A 17,703-nucleotide genomic window follows, 5' to 3' on the forward strand; every position below is an offset into this window, starting at 1 on the left:
CGTAGCCTATACTTCAGCTGCCTTGACAGACACACTTTAACTTTCGTTTTCCCGTCAGACCGAAACAGCATGACATCGTTACTGCATTAAACGGACATACACCCTGTTAAAAGAGTTTGCAGTTCATCAGCTTCCCAGTATGACCACTCTCCTCTCGCTGGTGGCCACTGAGCAGCTCCACTGGAGGAAATACTGCATCAATAGCATAGAAAGCAACAAATGACTGACTAAACAGTCCTATGGTCTATTTAATTATGTTTTAAATAACTATTTCAGGCTGTTTGTTTACAAGTTCCCAACCACAGAGCATGATTGTTATGATTATTGAGGGCAGCTGCCAATTTATAGTACAATCCACTCAGAATCAGGTGGTGAGTGAGATTAGAGGTGTGACTGTGTTTAGTTAACAGTTTGCTGCACCAAAGTCCAGTTACAAAGGGAGTCAGCTGGTCTGACTTCAACACTGTTTGCTGTACAGTAACTGTCTGACCTGCATTCATATTTTGTGTTCATTCATGCACGTTGAGTTTCTGTTCAATTGCAAATGACTAAACAGAATGAACTAATTTAGGAGCAGTAAGTGCTGTACAGAGTCGTTAAGGACGTGTGTGAGCTCTGAGTTTCAGAGTCCTGAGGGCCACAACCGGCCTAAGTTTTAAAGCCTGTGACTCCCCTCCAGTTAGTTAGAACTGAAGAAGCCTGAGAGGTGAAACAGCACTTAGAACCACCATGTCCCGGATGACTGAGAACCTTCATCAACATGATTTGGGAGTTATCAATAAAAGCAAGAGTTTCTAAATGCTCCACCACATCTGGTCTGGTCAACAAGAGCTTTTATTGTTATTGAGTGTATTTATAACTAGTAGGTAAAGTTAAATGTACAGAACATGCAACACAGAAATAATAAAGATTACCTGCCAATACAACCATCCGACCACCTGCAAAGTTGTTTTCCTGACAAACACTGTAGGGAAACAGACGCAAAACACCAAAACCCAAAGTGTATGTAACAGTGTAAAGTGGAAATACAGTTGGAATAAACCCAAATGGTCTATTTCAATTATCTATAACTTATAATTTAGTCACACATGTACCATGTGAACACAGAGCAGTCATAACTTGTAATACGCTGACACAACAACTGATATTACATTAAAACTGAGGAGAACAAAATGAGACTCTTTTTAGAGGACTAGGACTCAGATTATTGGATTTATCCTATTTGTCACCACCAAGGTTCAAAAATCAGGATTCTTCTCGGTTCACAAATCAGTGAGAGCTGATAAACTTCTCTGAATCTGCTGACTGTGACTGTCATGTTAATCACATGAAACAAACAATAAAAGGATAATGGTGAAAAACTTAATGCCAAATGAAAGAAAATGAAAAAAAATATTAATATTTCGCAGCGAAGGGACACAATCAAAATGAGAACAGCTCACTGAAGCCAGAAATTAGGGGTGCAGCTAGGTCTAGGACATACTAGAGGCACTACATCTCCCAGCACTGCAAGGGGTGCTTGGAAAAGACTAAGGAAGAGGAGCAGTGCTGGTAAATGGATGGATCATTTTGAGGGACATTTCATTACAGATGTTCAGGTTATTATATCTGCTGAACAAATGCTTATCATTTTTTGACTTCAAGGTTGCTGAATTGGTCGCTGATCTCATCGAAGTAATTATCAGCGAAGCGAAGCATCTGCTTGACGGCGCTGAGCAGCAGGATGTCGCAGTTTGGGTCCAACTCCAACTCCTCGCTGTAGTTCCTTACGGGAACAACACAGGACAGAGGCACACCGAGCCGAGTGCTGACCTCCTGCATCTGGATCACAAAAAATTCAGATGAGGGTGATTTATAGTTTAGTTTTTCTCCAAAGATTACTGAAAAATTGTGCAGACTTTTGTAAAATCACAGCTAAATTTGTTTCGATTTGTCCTTTCAACTCTGGAATAAACGATGCCTATCCTACACCAGTCAAGTACTGGAATCTATCTAAATTAAATTACACACACTGATGGACAGACTTTGACTGGCTTGTCAGTTAAACGTATCAATTGAGGCCTAAAAACACACTACAAACCTCAAATAAAACAAATCCTATAGCATTTTTTCTTCTGTATAAAATCCTCACCATTTGCTTGATGTAGTCACTCTTATAAACGTTTCTCACGTCCTCTTTCACCAAAAGGCAGGCTTCATCTACTTTAGTGAGCAGGACCAGCTGAGGAATCCCTGAAAACACCAGAGAGAAAGAACATTTCCAAAATGCTGGAGATTTTTAGGTATCAGCCTGTCAAAATATCATGGGGCCTCTTCTAAAGTAAAAATAAAAATCTGTTGCAATTTAAATGCCGTTTAATCGCAATTCTAACAAATATATGTTTCTTTTTATAACTTTTCTTAAAACAATACCTTCTTAAGGGAAATCTATGTATCTAAAATCAATCTCTTGTTTACTGATTCACTATTGCCTATATAACAAACACTAGAATCAATGGCCTGATCCCAATGTCCCCCTAAAGGCTTAAGCCCTCACAGACTAGGCTGACATCAGCTAGTTAGTGTTCGAGTGAGAGTCTGGAAGGGGTTGAAATGGTATAAGAAGGAATGGGACAGCACTTTGTGATGTTCCACTTCGGCTTGTAAGTTTGAGACCTTTAATTTGATGTTTTAAAACATATATCCTCGTAATAAAAACAAAGACCAGGAGTACATATAAACACAGATGAAAACATATTCAGTCAGAGGTTTCAGGGAAAAAGTTTCATATTTCATATTTTTTTTGTTGTCTAATAAACTGAGTGATCTGCTTAAAAGAGTAGTGTCCTAAGACTTCAGTCTTTGATTTAGAAAATTCTCTGTTTGTGAATAAAAAATGTTGTATACAGAATAATGAAAGCATCCGGATTATTGTCATTTTTTTAAAAGTGTTTTCTGGGTTACCCTGGTAAGCTTTCAGACACTTACTAGTCATCATCATTTTGCATTGTTGGACAACTAATTTTACCATTTATAAAATACAGAGCATCTCTGTGGATTGTTGGCAGAAACTTGTATGTGTGCTGTAGCATGTATGTTGTACTATGCTGACATTGAGAAAGCAGACACCCATACTGCTACTTTCTAAGAGTGTGCATGAATGTATATTAACTGACCCATTAAGTTGACCTTTCTGCGGATAGCTTCCAGCTTCTCCTCCAGTTTTGTGGGCATGATGGAGACTTTGCAGGCATCAACAACGTAGGCCACACAGTGGATCTTGTCCTTGAGCACTGGAGACTTACGGTAGCCTAGGGCCTCCGAATCCAGAGGAACAGAGGGGTTGAACTGAGTCACACAGTTGAGGGGAAAGACAGAGACAGTTTGAGTTAACTAAAACCAAATCAATGGCTCATACATTCAATATCCTGCTCCATGTAACAAAAAGCTGTACCTGATATCGGTCTGGCAGATGACCTTTAAGGATGTTGCTGATGTCATCAATATTAAGCCCAGACCCTGTGCCTTCCTCCAGTCCCATGGTATCACACAAGATGATTGGCAGAGGCTTTCCTTCTCGTCCAGCTTTCAAAGAGTAGGAGCGAAACTGTCTCGTACAAAGTGAAGGAATAACAAATCACAAAACAGGGACAGGGCAGAATTTTCATTTTTAAAATCAGTCAAACAGAAATCATTAACTGTCAGGAACTGACCTGTGTGGTGAGGCTGGAGGTGGAGCTGCCAGAGATGGCCTGGCTGGTGACGTGGCCTCTGAATACAGAGTTAATAGAGTTGAAGAAGCTGGACTTTCCAGCTCCAACTGGTCCAATGAACAGAACCTGTGCCTGAGACACAGAGCTGACTGTGGGTTTGTAGCTCTTAATACTCTCCATCAGCTCTGTCCTCGTCCTGCAGGAACAAGTAAAGATAAATGACTTTTTCATTGACTGAATAACTTGTTTGTTGTTTTTAGCCTGAAAAAAAATTTCAGATGACATGTTTCGGCAAACGTTTGCCATTCAAACATAGTCACTGTATTATCTTAGGAAACTAAGCAATGCACTAACCCTTTTAAAACCCAAAGGTACACAATAACAAAAAACAAATCGACTGATCAAGGCAGCGATAGATCAGCAGCTCACATATTCTGCAAGCCTAAAATTATTGTTTTTATCAAAGGAGTCTGGTTGTTTGAGAGAGAGTATAGATGGATATACCAGCTTTAGATTGCTGTCTGACTGCAATATAAAATCGTGAAGATGTTCTAATAAAGTGTACGCTGATTTAAATTTTTTTAGATAGGCCTTTTTGAGGGGGGAAAATTATGTTTTGCTGCGGCCCCAGTCAGCAGTACATTGCTTAGCTTCCTACTCCTGTACTTCTGCTGCTTTTCCAAACTGGGGGCATGCTGATGACCATCTACTGTAGGTAGTACAACGACTATAAACATTATACAGCCCCAATTCACAAGCTATCCCTTTAAAATGTCACGTGGAACTCTGAAAACAGGCTTGAAACAATTAGGAATGAGGCTGACCGTAGTTCACAATAGAAACAGGAAATGACATTGAATTTCGGCAGTGACTTGGGTTCTGTCCAATCACAGGCAAGGAGTGTTGTCTCACCTTTTCCTTAATCCCAAATGTTGCTGTGTTTGATGTGTTTTGACCCTTAGGGCCACAGTAATATACTGTATGTTCATTATAACGTCATCTTGATTTACACATTCTGCTGTCTTTTCAGATCATCACTTTGTGTCATATTGTATATGGAAGTATAGTATGGTATTGTATCATATTGTATCGTGTCGTATCATATTGTATAGTGATCTCTCTTGAAAATTATATGGCGGCAGATCTCAATATGATTATCTGTCTGAGGTCAATAAAATATACTGTACTATAATGAAGCATGTTAATAGCATTGTGTGCAGGATGGCAGCTCTCTCCATCTTACTCAGATTCCCAGATTACAGTCCTCCATGGCTTCTCCAGTTCTGTGGTCCCTGTTGAAGAGCAAATACAACTTTTACAAAACAATGATCTCATCAAATTTGATAAATGTATTGTTTTTGTTTACTTTGTGTTGGGTTTACATTCACTTTAAATCCTAAATCACCTGTGGGCCAACACAGTGTTGGGAGTTTAAGGGAAAAAACAAAACTGATCGCTAATTGATTTATGACAACAACAAAAGAAAAAAAACGTGTTTATTTTTATTGAACTCACCCTCCACTTGATAGACTTCACACTCAGTCAGATTGAGATCGTTGCCATGCATCTCTGCAGCATTGAAGTTGTAACAATTTCCTGGATTGTTATAGACAACAGGCTGGCTTCCATTGACAAGAACCAATGCTTCTCCAAAATATGGACCAGAGTTACCAATCATTTTCACTGCATGAGCATGACTAGTAACCGGATATTTGAGGAGCTTTTCTCCACTGAAAGTGAAAAGAAAGGCCTGGTCATCATTCACATACTGTCCCGACTGACTGAAAGGTTGTTTGGTGTAACCTCCAAACACAAAACCGGAGGCGTTATAGCCCACAGACACTGTGGTCCCGCGGTTGTCACATCGTTGGTGGAAGGCTGCTCCGGTGAAACCATCGATGCTGGCCTTGTACAGCAGCTGGAGTTTGACTCTCCCCAGCTGGGAGCAGATCGTTCTCTGCTGGCTTCTGGTTAGTTTGGGGTTCATAGTGGACAGATGGTTTTCTAATGTGTAAAGGATGCTGAGAAACCCTTTGCTGTTTACTCACTTTGGAGTCTGAAATACAAAAAGATGTACACAGAATCATTAAAAGTACAGGATATAATGTAGGTTGTCTTTATTTCAGTCAGTTCCCAATATCTCCTTAACTGTAGTACTCAGTACTTAGTAAATGTTTTTTTTTTAAATATATGTAAGAGTAATGATGGAAAAGGTCTGTGGTGCAAATACTGAATGATCTTTGAAATTATCTCAGTGAAAACTATTAGTACTAAAAAAGAACACAATTACCAAAAAAATAAAAACACTGATAAAATCATCACTAAACTACAAAAACAAACAGCAATAAAATAACCATTCAAACAATAACATTACAAACTTACCCATATTTTAAATTCAAAATATAGTTTAGTTCATCCTATATATTTCTGAACTGGGAATGAGTGGATCAGAAGAAACATTAATTTACTTGTTGTTGATAAACGTTCTAACTGATGAATTGTGTTATAAACACAGTGCATATGTAAGTTGGTCCAGTAGCTGCTGTCATCAAATATACATATAAATTAAAGAGCAACAAATGTTTCCCTGTATCAAAGTTTAAAGGCCTTATTTGTAGAAATGTTGTTTCCAACACATGGGAGATATTACAAACTCTATATTTAATGAAACATTCAAAAAGCAGTCTTATTTTTAAACACTGGATGTCCTGCATATTTAGCAACCTTGGCACAGATTCTGACGGAACCTGTAAATATTTTCTCTCAAAAGAAACACACACCCTGAGAGCTCGTGCCTACATTAGGCTTTACAATAACTTTCGATTTCCTGGGAACGGTTTGCCACACCTAAATTATTACAGACTGCAGCCGCGATAATAAGACACAAGGGTTTTTGTCAAAATGTGTTTTAACATCTTTGCACTATTGCCAATTTCTTTTAGAATCATATTAAAATCGTATTAACTTTTTAATAATTACGTTTACGTAGTCTCCATCGGTTTAAATCAGTGAACAGTTCATCGTTCTTGTATCTGTTCCTATCAAGGTTAAAATAAAATAAAACAAAAGAAAATACATGGGGTGATCAACACTCTCCAGTTTCGGGGGTAGACTGTAATCCGGACGAAGTATGCTCGAAGTTTAGAAATAAGGTACACAGTAACCTGTTAACATAAACTTACAGTAACCTGTAACAGTAACCTGTAAACATGAACTTAAACAAAGTTAGAATTCTGCCAAACCTTTAGTCACCAAATCAAATAAAACCTTCAAAGGTCACTGGTTAACTAGAAAATCTTAATATAAATCCTTGAATCTTTTTCATCCTTACCTTCGTCTCCTGTATACAGTTGAGGAAGGAGCACACGGTTAACGTGTGTAGGCAAAAATGACAGGATGTCTGTCAAACAGGTCTGTCAAATGGCACACCTGGCAGAAACGAAACAGGGGCGTTGCCTTCAAAATAAAAGTGAAGACGGTTTCTGAATACAGCAATTGACTGTGTATTCTGGATGCTGTAAATCCTTCGTTTTCAGTGGCGGTTCCTCACATGGGCAATATGGGCAGCCACCCAAGGCGGTTCACCTCTTAATAAGCGAATAAACGATAACCTCTGGACCTCAGCTCTCCCTGCTGGTGTGGGGAGCGGTGAAGCAGGGGATTCATCTAATAGTGCACAACTAATGCAATTAGTAGGCCTAAGTCAGTCACATCACGAATTGCTTCCAAATAAAGCACATTTCAGTCATAATCATATTTTGAATATTAGTTTAATAAAAAGTTATTTAATGCATGAGGTTTTTTTGACGAACAAATACAGAGCTCTTGATACGTGGAATAGTAGTTTGCAAACGCTAACATGAGCTTTAGATGTACTTTAAAGCCATTTATTAAGTATTATCCATCAAAGTAATACATTACCTGTGAATTACTTTTATAGATAACACTTGGAAAAAAGCATTAGCTTAATTTAAGCGGCCTAAGTTGTTCGTTTATTCACTTATTAACTTAACATGATATAAATACTTTCATCAAATTATAAACTTTACATAGAACTTATGTAATTGAATTTCATGGCAATTTTACATGTAATTGATACAAAATGTCGATGTTTTGAGGACAGGCTGAAAAAGTGACATAGTGCACCTTCAAATAATCTTACATTTTTATGGAAACTGCAATAAAAATGCAGATGGTCACAAGTGAGGACTGCAAACCTTTCAGTCAATGTGAAATATCCTCTAGTACACATAAACACTACAAATGTAGTCAATTTTGACACATGCAATTCAGGCATCAAATAAAGCTTTAAGTTTACACAAACTAAATTCAGTTGTGCCAGACAGAAATTACATAATCCTTCTCCTCTGCCACTGTTCGTTTTTTGAAGTGTGCTTTCAGTGTAGCTCTAGCAGAAAGCAAATTTTCCTTTAATCCCATTTGTCAAAGCAATACAATAGTCGACACACAATTGTCCTCATACATCATACTCTTATACTAAAGCTATTTTTTTCAGTGAGGCTTATTGTTTTAAATCAGGGCTCAGTTTGTTTTCCATAAGGTTTTGTTTGTTTTTTTGTTTGTAAGAAATCAAATTTATAAAATTAATTAAAATTGCTGTTAATGTTGTTTTATTTTGTGAGGTGAAAATGCTCTTTATATATGTAAGCAGAGGAGGATTAAGGTAGTCATGGGCCCCTAGGCTATTTTTTATGTGGGCCCCCCCTTATGCATCATGCTCTCCCAGAAAATTTTTTAATTTTGCACCATGTGTAACAGTGCAGGAGAATATTTGGCAAACATGATCCACATACACTCCAGTTAGCACACAGGTAGGTCAAATCGAATCGATGAGCTTGATTGGATGAGGTGACCCATGTCTGCCCAATCAGTGCTGTTTTGTTTGTTTATTACCCCATGGACCAATAGAGGTCAATGATTTTTTCCATTATTGTACAAGTACCATAATTATACAAGTGTATTTAAATTTCTAAAAAATAATCTGACCAATTCAAGGACCCCTCCACAGGGGTGGAGCAGCCATTTTAAATGTGTGTGTGTGTGTGTGTGTGTGTGTGTGTGTGGGGGGGGGGGGGGGTTCTGGGGTAGCACATGAGCACCGCAACCACCTTTGGCCCCTGTTTCAGTCTCCAAAACTAATGCGATGCATTTCTAGATTTTCTTCACTAGGATATGCCAATAATATTGCATTCAAAATGTACATTATAGCACAACGCTCTTTAACCTAAGATATTATATATTCACAAGCAATCACATACCATGGTATTAAGAAATTAATGTCTTATTAAAGAACAAGTGTGAGTGAGTGAAATTGGCAAGAACACTGTGTTCCTCCCTCTTCTCTTGTGTTATCTCCCTCTCCTTCTCTCATGTTCTCCCCTTCTCCTTCTTTTGTGTTCTCCTCCTCTTGTCTTCTCTCCAACTTCTCTCCTGTTCTCTCCCTCATCTTCTCCATGCTCTCCTTTGTCCTGACTCCTGAACTTCCCTTCCTCAGAAACATCCTACATAAAGAACTCAATGTTAATATTCCTGAACATGTAAACTTAGAACAAACAGCCTTGATTTTGATTAGGAAACATTCAATTCTTTTGTTGTTCTTTTATCTGCTTTTTATTAATTATTTTACATATATTTTGTTGTTCTAATCTGTTTTAACTAATCTTTCATCCTAGCCTTTATTGTACTCTATATTATTTTATTCCTCTTATTATGTAAGATTTTAATAGTTTTATTGCATGTCATTGTCTTCATTTCTATTCTTTTCTAGTTTCTGAGAGCAGTAACAGGGATGAGTTGATGTAGGAGATTTTATTCATTGAAAAGAAGGTTTTGAGCTCCAACAAATAGCTTTAAGTTACGTAAATGAACACCTACATGGCATCAATGCAAGAATATGAATGTACTACCATAAAATTGAATTAGTGCATTTATGGATTGAAAGCTAGCTTTCTGTTTCCCTCCTGTCACATAACTCCAATTAAATGACAACTTGACTTGAAAAAGAAGTCAATCTTCTGCTGCCTCTTCCTGTTTGGCATTCCTAACAAAAAGAATAATGATAATGTTGAATAATATCAAAATCAGTGGATGTCTCTAGAAAACTATCTGTCAGTTACCATTAACTTTACCTGGCTTGCATTAACTTTGTTTGCCACCTGGCTTGCTTAATATTAGCGGACATGCCACAAAGCAAGACATAGTTTAGTTATTTACAGACAAAATCCTACATTATTAACTAGTTAAATAACCGTTTCATACCTCTGCTCTGTTCGCTGTCTGCGGCAGCGAGTGACGGCAGCTCCGTGTCAGCATGTACGTGTTTACTTTCCCAGGGGGCGGGACTAGTGGGTTTGGTCAAATGGCTGTGATTGGCTTGATGGCTGTCAATCAATCTAACTTGGCCAATGGGTTTTCATGTATGGGGGACTGAGGTGCGCTCCATTTTAGTACGCTGGTACACCGCGAGGGCGGGCCAACGGTTTAATACCTTAGGAGAAAGTCGGGGGGATTAAATCACCTTGTTTTAAAAGTCCCCCACGGCTGTGACGCCAGGGCCCCTCCACACGTGGGGCCCCTAGGCTGCAGCGTAGGGAAGCCTGTGCATTAATCCGCGTCTGTATGTAAGATCACTTATTATAATTTTTGTCATAATCTGAGCATGGTAGGCAGAGCCTAGAACCATTCTCTGTCTTAAGAAGACAGTAGGTGTGCACTTTAGGCCCATGGACCACCATTAAGATTCGGTTTTGGCCCTTCACAATGGTGCCACCAAAATTGAAATATCGTCATACCTCTCTGGACACGAATTAAGACTTAATGAGGCATTGCAGATAAGCGCTGGTAAACTGCTCTGAATCTGCTGTCTGTGGTTGTGATCGAAACAAAGAACAAAAGGATTATGATGCAAAACTTTTATGATATCATAATGCAGGAAAGAGTAATATCAGATAATGTGTTTGCTAGTCAAACTTTTGAACTTGTGATTAAAGGTCCATTAAATTGCATTCTTTAGTCTAATAATTGAAAAATAAAATAGCACCCTTAACCCCCTAAATAATTTATGACTGAATCTGGGAGAAAATCACAGAGAAACACAGTTAAAAAGAAAAGCTCACATTTTCTTAAGCCAACTGGAGGTGCAGCTCAGGTCTAGGATTCATAGTGTTGTAACATTAAACATAGGGCTACAATGGGTGACCAGGAGATGCCTCAAAACGTTTTAAATACTGTAACAACCATTAATATGGATGCTTTCATTATTCTTTATGTCTTTTAAGTCTCTATTTAAATCACTCAGTTCATTAGGCCTAAGCAATAAAAACAAAGTAATAAGCTTTGGAAACAATGTGAAACTTTTTCCCTAAAACTTTCTATTTTTGTTTACGTGTATTCCCGTATTTTGTTTTTTTATTATAAGCATATATATTTTAAAGCATAAAATAAAATGTCCAAAACCTACAAGGCTAAAAGGAAACATCACAAAGTACAATCCCATTACAATTATAGGCTACTATTTTGGTCCCTTGCAGACTCTTTCTCTCTCAAGTAATATTATTTCTATCAGCTGACCCTAACATAGCAGGCCAGAACTGGCCCTGCGGTCATTGATCTCATCGAAGTAATCATCAGCGAAGCGAAGGATCTGCTTGACGGCGTTGAGCAGCAGGATATCGCAGTTTGGGTCCAACTCCAACTCTTCGCTGTAGTTCCTTACCGGAACAACACAGGACAGAGGCACACCGAGCCGAGTGCTGACCTCCTGCATCTGGATCACAAAAGGCTCAGATGAGGGTTGTTTATTACTTTCTTAAGACTCCAGAGAATTGTGCCAACTTTTGTAAATTGCAGCTAAATTTTGTCTTTTCAACTTCGTAAAGGTAGATTGTTATACTGGTAGTGTTTGTTTTGGTTGTGGCTCCCCATTACTAACTAATATTTCTGACCCATTATAGACAACTAACTTTTAAAGAAATTCACATGATTTATATATAAGAAATATATTGTTTTTATAACCTGCCATCTCAATCGTGCATTTGTACACAAGTATTACAATACACGTGAGCCATTAAGGTCTGATCTCCCATATAACTTCAGGTTTTTAAGTTTCTAATGTGGCACCATGCTGTAAGGACTCAAAAGAAAATTAAGCCAATCCTACACCAGGCAAGTCATTCGAATCTATCTGAATAAAATAACTGCAAACCTACAGTATAACAAATCCTATAGCATTTTTTCTTTAAAATAAAATTCTCACCATTTGCTTAATGTAGTAACTCTTATAAACGTTTCTCACATCCTCTGTCACTAAAGGACAAGCTTCATCTACTTTAGTGAGCAGGACCAGCTGAGGAATCCCTGAAAACACCAGAGCAGAAAGAAGATTTTTAAAATGTTGTAGATGTAGGTATCAGGCTGTCAACATATTGTTGTTGCTCTTCTAAAATACTGTACTTTAAGTGTTAACTCATAATGAATGTGCATGTACGTCTTCAGTATAATAAGTGGGACTAGACTTTACCGACCCATTAAGTTGACCTTTTGGCGGACAGCGTCCAGCTTCTTCTCCAGCTCCTCTGACATGATGGAGACTTTGGAGCCATCAACAACGAAGGCCACACAGTGGATCTTGTCCTTGGGCGCTGGAGACTTGCGATAGCCGTGGGCCTCCGAATGCAGCGGAGCAGAGGGGTTGAACTGAGTCACACAGTTGAGGGGAAAGACAGAGACATTTAAAACAACATCAATGGCTCTTACATTCAATATCCTGCTCAATGTGACAAAAAGCTGTACCTGATAAAGGTCTGGCAGATGACCTTTAAGGATGTTGCTGATGTCTTCTATATTGAGCCCCGCACCTGTGCTTTCCTCCAGTCCCATGGTATCACACAAGATGATTGGCAGAGGCTTTCCTTCTCGCCCAGCTTTCAAAGAGTAGGAGCGAAACTGTCTTGTACAAAGTGAAGGAGTAGCAACTCACAAAATGGTGACAGGGCAGGACATACGTTTTGAAGTAAGTCAATACAAACAGAAATCATAAACTGTCAGGAACTGACCTGTGTGGTGAGGCTGGTGCTGGAGCTGCCAGAGATGGCCTTGCTGGTGACGTGGCCTCTGAATACAGAGTTAATAGAGTTGAAGAAGCTGGACTTTCCAGCTCCTACTGGTCCAATGAGCAGAATCCGAACCTGAGACACAGAGCTGACTGTCGGCTTATAGCTCTTAATACTCTCCATCAGCGTATCCCTAGTCCTGCATAAGAGGACAGAGCTGATGAGTAACTTTTATTTTTCTAGGAGAAGGGTGAGTGTTGTTTTTTTGGCTGGTTCTTAAAGATATTTTTTGTGCACAGCCAGTTGACCTCTGTGATAGTAGCAGTCTTTGTTCTGGGTAAAGAAATGATGATTATGATGAGTCTTTCATAATCTAAAATAACTGGTATAGCATGCCCAGTCGAGCATAGCAGTATTGCATGTCATGGTATAGTATAGTATAGTGTAGTATAGAATAGTATGGTATAGTACGGTATAGTACAGTACAGTACCATACCGTACCGCACCACACCGCACCGCACCGCACCGCACGGCACAGCACAGCACAGCACAGCACAATACAGTATAGTACAGTAAAGTCCAGTACAGTTTTGTATCTTATAGCACAGTACAGTACAGTACAGTGTGTGTAGTATAGTATAGTGCATATACTATATATGCTATATTATAGCATATCATAGCACAGCATGTTATAGTATAGTATAGAACCTAGCTTATAAAATAGTATAATATAATGGTCTCTCTCTCTTGAAAATGAGAGGGCAGGTCGTAGTAAGATTAAGATAATGATGATGATTATAATGAAGCATGTTAATAGCATTGTGTGCAGGATGGCGGCTCTCTCCATCTTACTCAGATTCCCAGATTATAGTCCTCCATGGCTTCTCCAGTTCTGTGGTCTCTGTTGAAGAGCAAATACAACTTTTACAAAACAATGATCTCATCAAATTTGATAAACATTTAACCCGCCTAGACAACCTTGTTTTATCTCTTTGTGATGAGTTTACATGTACTCAAAACTTAGGGTCAAAGAGACTAAACAAAAATTATATACTTCCAGATTTGCTACAACAACAAAAACAAAATCTGTTTATTTATATTGAACTCACCCTCCACTTGATAGACTTCACACTCAGTCAGGTTGAGGTCGTTGCCATGCATCTCTGCTGCACTGAAGTTGTACAGTCCTGCTCACCATTATTGGCACCCCTTCATTTTTTGCATAACCTCTACAGTATCGTCAGAAATAAATGGAAATGTACCAAATTTATATCATCAGGATCTTTTAATTGGAGGTCCAAAGTAGTTTAACAAAGAAAATTGTTTTTTCAACTTACATATTGTAATTTCAAAGAAGAAACAGAAAAAACAGCATGTGCAGTAATAATGGCACCCCTCTTTAATATCTGGTTGCACACCCTTTGGCAGTGATGACAGCCTCCAAATGTTTCTTATACGCTTCTATAAGCTTCTTGCACTTCTCAGCTGGTATTTTCTCCCACTCTGTCTTTGCAAATTGTTCAAGCTCTTGAACGTTTGCAGGTTTCTTTTCCCCAATGGCAGATTTCAGCTCATACCAAAGATTTTCGATCGGATTGAGATCAGGACTCATGGCTGGCCATTTTTAAAACAGTCCATTTTTTCCTTTTCAACCATTCCTGCGTGCTTTTGGATGTGTGCTTTGGGTCTTTGTCTTGCTGGAGGACCCATGATCTTCGACTCAAACCAAGTTTTCTTACACTGGGTAGGACATTTCGCTCTAAAATCTCTTGATAATTCTCTGATTTCATGATTCCTGTGATACGGTCAAGGCCTCCAGTACCAGATGCAGCAAAGCAGCCCCACAGCATTATGGATCCTCCACCATGCTTAACTGTTGGTAGGGTGTTCTTTTCCTTGTAGGCTTCATTGCGTCGTCTATAAAAAAACTGTTGGTGTGCATTGCCAAAAAGCTCTATTTTTGTTTCATCTGTCCACAGAACATTTTCCCAGAAGGATTGTGGTTTGTCCAGGTACTCTTTGGCAAAGATTAGTTGTTCCTTTTTATGTCTTTTCCTCAGCAGTGATGTCTTCCTTGGCCTTCGCCCATGAAGCCCTGTTTGGTTTAGTGTGCGGCGTATGGTACTTGTTGAAACCATGACTCCAGACTGTTCCAGGTTGGCCTTCAGGTCTTTGGATGTTTGACGTGGTGTTTTTTCCACCATTCGCACCAACTTTCGAAGACTTCTCTCATCAATTTTTCTCTTCCCCCCACGCCCAGGGAGGTTCTTGACAGTTCCATGCTTGGCTAACTTCTTAATAACATTACGCACTGTTGAAACAGGGACACCAAGGTCTTTGGAGATGGCCTTATACTCTTTGGAGGTCTTGTGTTTGCCAATTATCGCACTTCTGATGTCCTCAGACAGCTCCTTTGTCTTCACCATTGTGACAAAGGAACAGGGGATAACAGATGGCTTTTTAAAACACAGAAGTCATCATTCATTGGCTAATTCATGTCACATGGGCACAGACAATTTATCACAGGTGATTCTCATTTGTGATTTACCACAGGTGAGTCACAATGTGTTTCCATACTGATTTACAGCAAAGGGTGCCAATACCAGTGACACAGCAAGCTTTAAGTTTTTCTATTTTTTCCTCCCATTGTTAATTGTTTTATATTGTTGTTTATCATTTGCTCTTTTGTATCAAACACGAGTTCTCTATAGAAAAAAAATGTTTCACTTGATTCATTTTTTTCAGAAGATATTCCACATTATGTACTTAAACTTCATGGGTGCCAATAATGGTGAGCAGGACTGTAATACCTTCCTGGATTGTTATAGACTACAGGCTGATTTCCATTGACAAGAATCAATGCTTCGCCAAAATATGGACCTGAGTGACTATACATTTTCACTGCATATGTGGGAACAGTGACCGGATATTTGAGGAGTTTTTCTCCACTGAAAGTGAAAAGAAAGGCCTGGTCATCATATGTGTACCCTCCAGACTGATTGAAAGGTTGTTTGGTGTAACCTCCAAACACAAAACCAGAGACGTTATAGCCCACAGACACTGTGGGACTGCGGGTGTCACATCGTTGGTGGAAGGCTGCTCCGGTGAAACCATGGATGCTGGCCTTGTACAGCAGCTGGAGTTTGACTCTCCCCAGCTGGGAGCAGATCGTTCTCTGCTGGCTCTTGGTCAGCCTGGGGTTCATAGTGACAGTTGATCCGCTGAAGTGTGTGAAGAATGCTGAATGAACCTTAGATGTCTATTTACACAAAGACACACAGATACAAAAAAAAACCCTTGAATATGTAGATTAATTGAATTTGGTTAATCCCACTGGATAACTATCATCATGGTCGCACCCAGTGTTCAAGGTTGTTTGTAAAGTCATAAAAGTGACTCTCCTTATCCTCCTGAACAAACAATACTGATTCAAGAACACAAGAAATATTTATTACCATATTCATTCATTATCAGGTCAGACTTTATTATCAGGTCAAGAGGTACGAGCACACCTAACAGAGAAGAACTGATCATGAATTAGTTTACCTGTCACTTTATGGAAACGAGGTAAAAATCTTGAATTTAAAAATTGAAGAAAATACTGTAGGATGGTGTGGTAAATGAAACTGATTTTACCCTGTACTCTAGACATCAGATTTAAAAACTGGGCAACATCTCTGATAGAAAAATTGTTGTGGCCCAGATCTGCCCAACAAGAGAAACAATCATCTGGCCCACAGGACATGGGTGGTCCACACTTGTTTCCCAGATCTGAGCCACAAGCAGGCCATACCATGTCCTGTGTCAGCCAAGAGTGAACTGAATAAACCAGAACTAGAAATGTCATGTTTTCACTGTATCAAAGTTTAAAACCCCTACTTGTGAAATGTTTTTAATTAAATGCTATAATACCTTTTTCACTTGAATCAAATATTCAGTCTTGAAGAACATAATATATAAAATAAAGTTGTTATTTAATTTACTTTGGATTGCTCCTCTATTCCTCCTCAGATGTATCTTAGTTTCATCTCTCCATTTACTGAAATGTGCAAAAAAAGTCTTATCTTAAACATCAGATGTCCTGTATTTCAGCAACCATGGCAGATTCTCAAAAAGACTCTCAAAAAACAAACAAAAACCAACAACAAAAAAAATTACAAAAGGTTTGCCACACCTTGATAGGCCTGCCAACTTTAAGGGTGGGGTAGGCCCTTGATTTGTAGGGCGTCCAAGTTTAGTTTGTTGCAGAAAAATACACCTGAACTAAGTCACAACTGTGCCATTCCTCAGTCTCAAAAATCAATGAAGCCTTACAAATCCCATTGGCTAACTTTACATTAGAGTATGACAAAATCTGAAATCCTTTAATATTATCCTTACCTCCTTCTTATCCAGATAGTTCAAGGATGTGACCACCTTTAATGGTGGTTACTGTATGTCCGATGTTCGAGTTGCATGTAGGAGTTACAAACTTTGATTTCATCATGCAACCCTGTGTTGTATATTGAACAATAAATCAATCTGAACCTTGAACCTTGCTCTCTGGCAGATCTGGCAGAAAATCAAACTGGAAGTCTGCAGACTAAATTGGTTTTGCCTTCAAATTAAAATGTAAATTTGTCTCTGAATAAAGAAATTTGCTGTGTGTTCTGAACATAATATAAGTAGAGACCAGGTTCGGATTCCAACCCATGACTTCTCACTACGCCAGACCACACCTGTCTTTGAACCCAGCCTTCATTTTGATCTTAACTACACACTTGTAAATATTTGCGACTCTATTCTGCACAGTTGGTAAGCTATTGTGCTGAGAAAAATCTGTCCACAGACACCTGGCAAATTACTCAAAATCCTGCTACAAAATAATCAGGTTCCTGCTACAAAAAGGACCACATTTTGCCATGACACACAGACTCACAATCTGAAAACATCATCAGCAG

The 17,703-nt window shown here is 38.8% G+C and overlaps 2 protein-coding genes across 3 annotated transcripts; both read right to left on the reverse strand.

The window, feature by feature from the left end:
- Nucleotides 1-811: 811 nt before the first annotated feature.
- On the reverse strand, nt 812-5,756 carry LOC141004404 (interferon-induced protein 44-like). The gene is made up of 7 exons (XM_073475874.1): nt 5,208-5,756; nt 4,936-4,984; nt 3,693-3,888; nt 3,434-3,586; nt 3,156-3,327; nt 2,132-2,232; nt 812-1,821 (listed from the first exon to the last, which is right to left on the reverse strand). Exons 1-7 carry the CDS (start codon nt 5,677-5,679, stop codon nt 1,627-1,629), a joined length of 1,338 nt encoding a protein of 445 aa, XP_073331975.1. The 5' UTR covers nt 5,680-5,756; the 3' UTR covers nt 812-1,626.
- A 4,853-nt stretch (nt 5,757-10,609) lies between these two features.
- On the reverse strand, nt 10,610-17,219 carry LOC141004406 (interferon-induced protein 44-like). Of its 2 annotated transcripts, XM_073475879.1 has the most exons (9): nt 17,144-17,219; nt 15,566-16,022; nt 13,873-13,950; nt 13,616-13,664; nt 12,767-12,962; nt 12,504-12,656; nt 12,236-12,407; nt 11,968-12,068; nt 11,187-11,478 (listed from the first exon to the last, which is right to left on the reverse strand). In XM_073475879.1, the coding sequence occupies exons 2-9, from the start codon at nt 15,966-15,968 to the stop codon at nt 11,284-11,286; spliced, it is 1,347 nt and encodes a 448-aa protein (XP_073331980.1). In that variant the 5' UTR covers nt 15,969-16,022; nt 17,144-17,219; the 3' UTR covers nt 11,187-11,283. The 2 variants fall into 2 exon arrangements, with proteins under 2 accessions (XP_073331979.1, XP_073331980.1); XM_073475878.1 differs by lacking the exon at nt 17,144-17,219 and having other exon boundaries at nt 10,610-11,478; nt 15,574-16,022.
- Between the last annotated feature and the right edge of the window lie 484 nt (nt 17,220-17,703).

The sequence above is a fragment of the Pagrus major genome, chromosome 11, assembly GCF_040436345.1.
Source record: "Pagrus major chromosome 11, Pma_NU_1.0".
NCBI classification, from domain to species: Eukaryota; Metazoa; Chordata; class Actinopteri; order Spariformes; family Sparidae; genus Pagrus; species Pagrus major.

Bases quoted from the DNA above. Each gene is read 5' to 3' on its own strand.
- LOC141004404 (XM_073475874.1), bottom strand. From the start codon at position 5,679: ATGAACCCCAAACTAACCAGAAGCCAGCAGAGAACGATCTGCTCCCAG. The intron at 3,328-3,433 runs GTACAGCTTTTT...TGTGTGACTCAG, and splicing joins ATCTGCCAGACCGATATCAG to TTCAACCCCTCTGTTCCTCT. The intron at 1,822-2,131 runs GTGAGGATTTTA...TTTGTGATCCAG, and splicing joins GTGACTACATCAAGCAAATG to ATGCAGGAGGTCAGCACTCG.
- LOC141004406 (XM_073475879.1), bottom strand. From the start codon at position 15,968: ATGAACCCCAGGCTGACCAAGAGCCAGCAGAGAACGATCTGCTCCCAG. The intron at 13,665-13,872 runs GTGAGTTCAATA...GCTCTTCAACAG, and splicing joins TGAAGTCTATCAAGTGGAGG to AGACCACAGAACTGGAGAAG. The intron at 12,963-13,615 runs GTAAGATGGAGA...CCTCTTATGCAG, and splicing joins ACTATAATCTGGGAATCTGA to GACTAGGGATACGCTGATGG.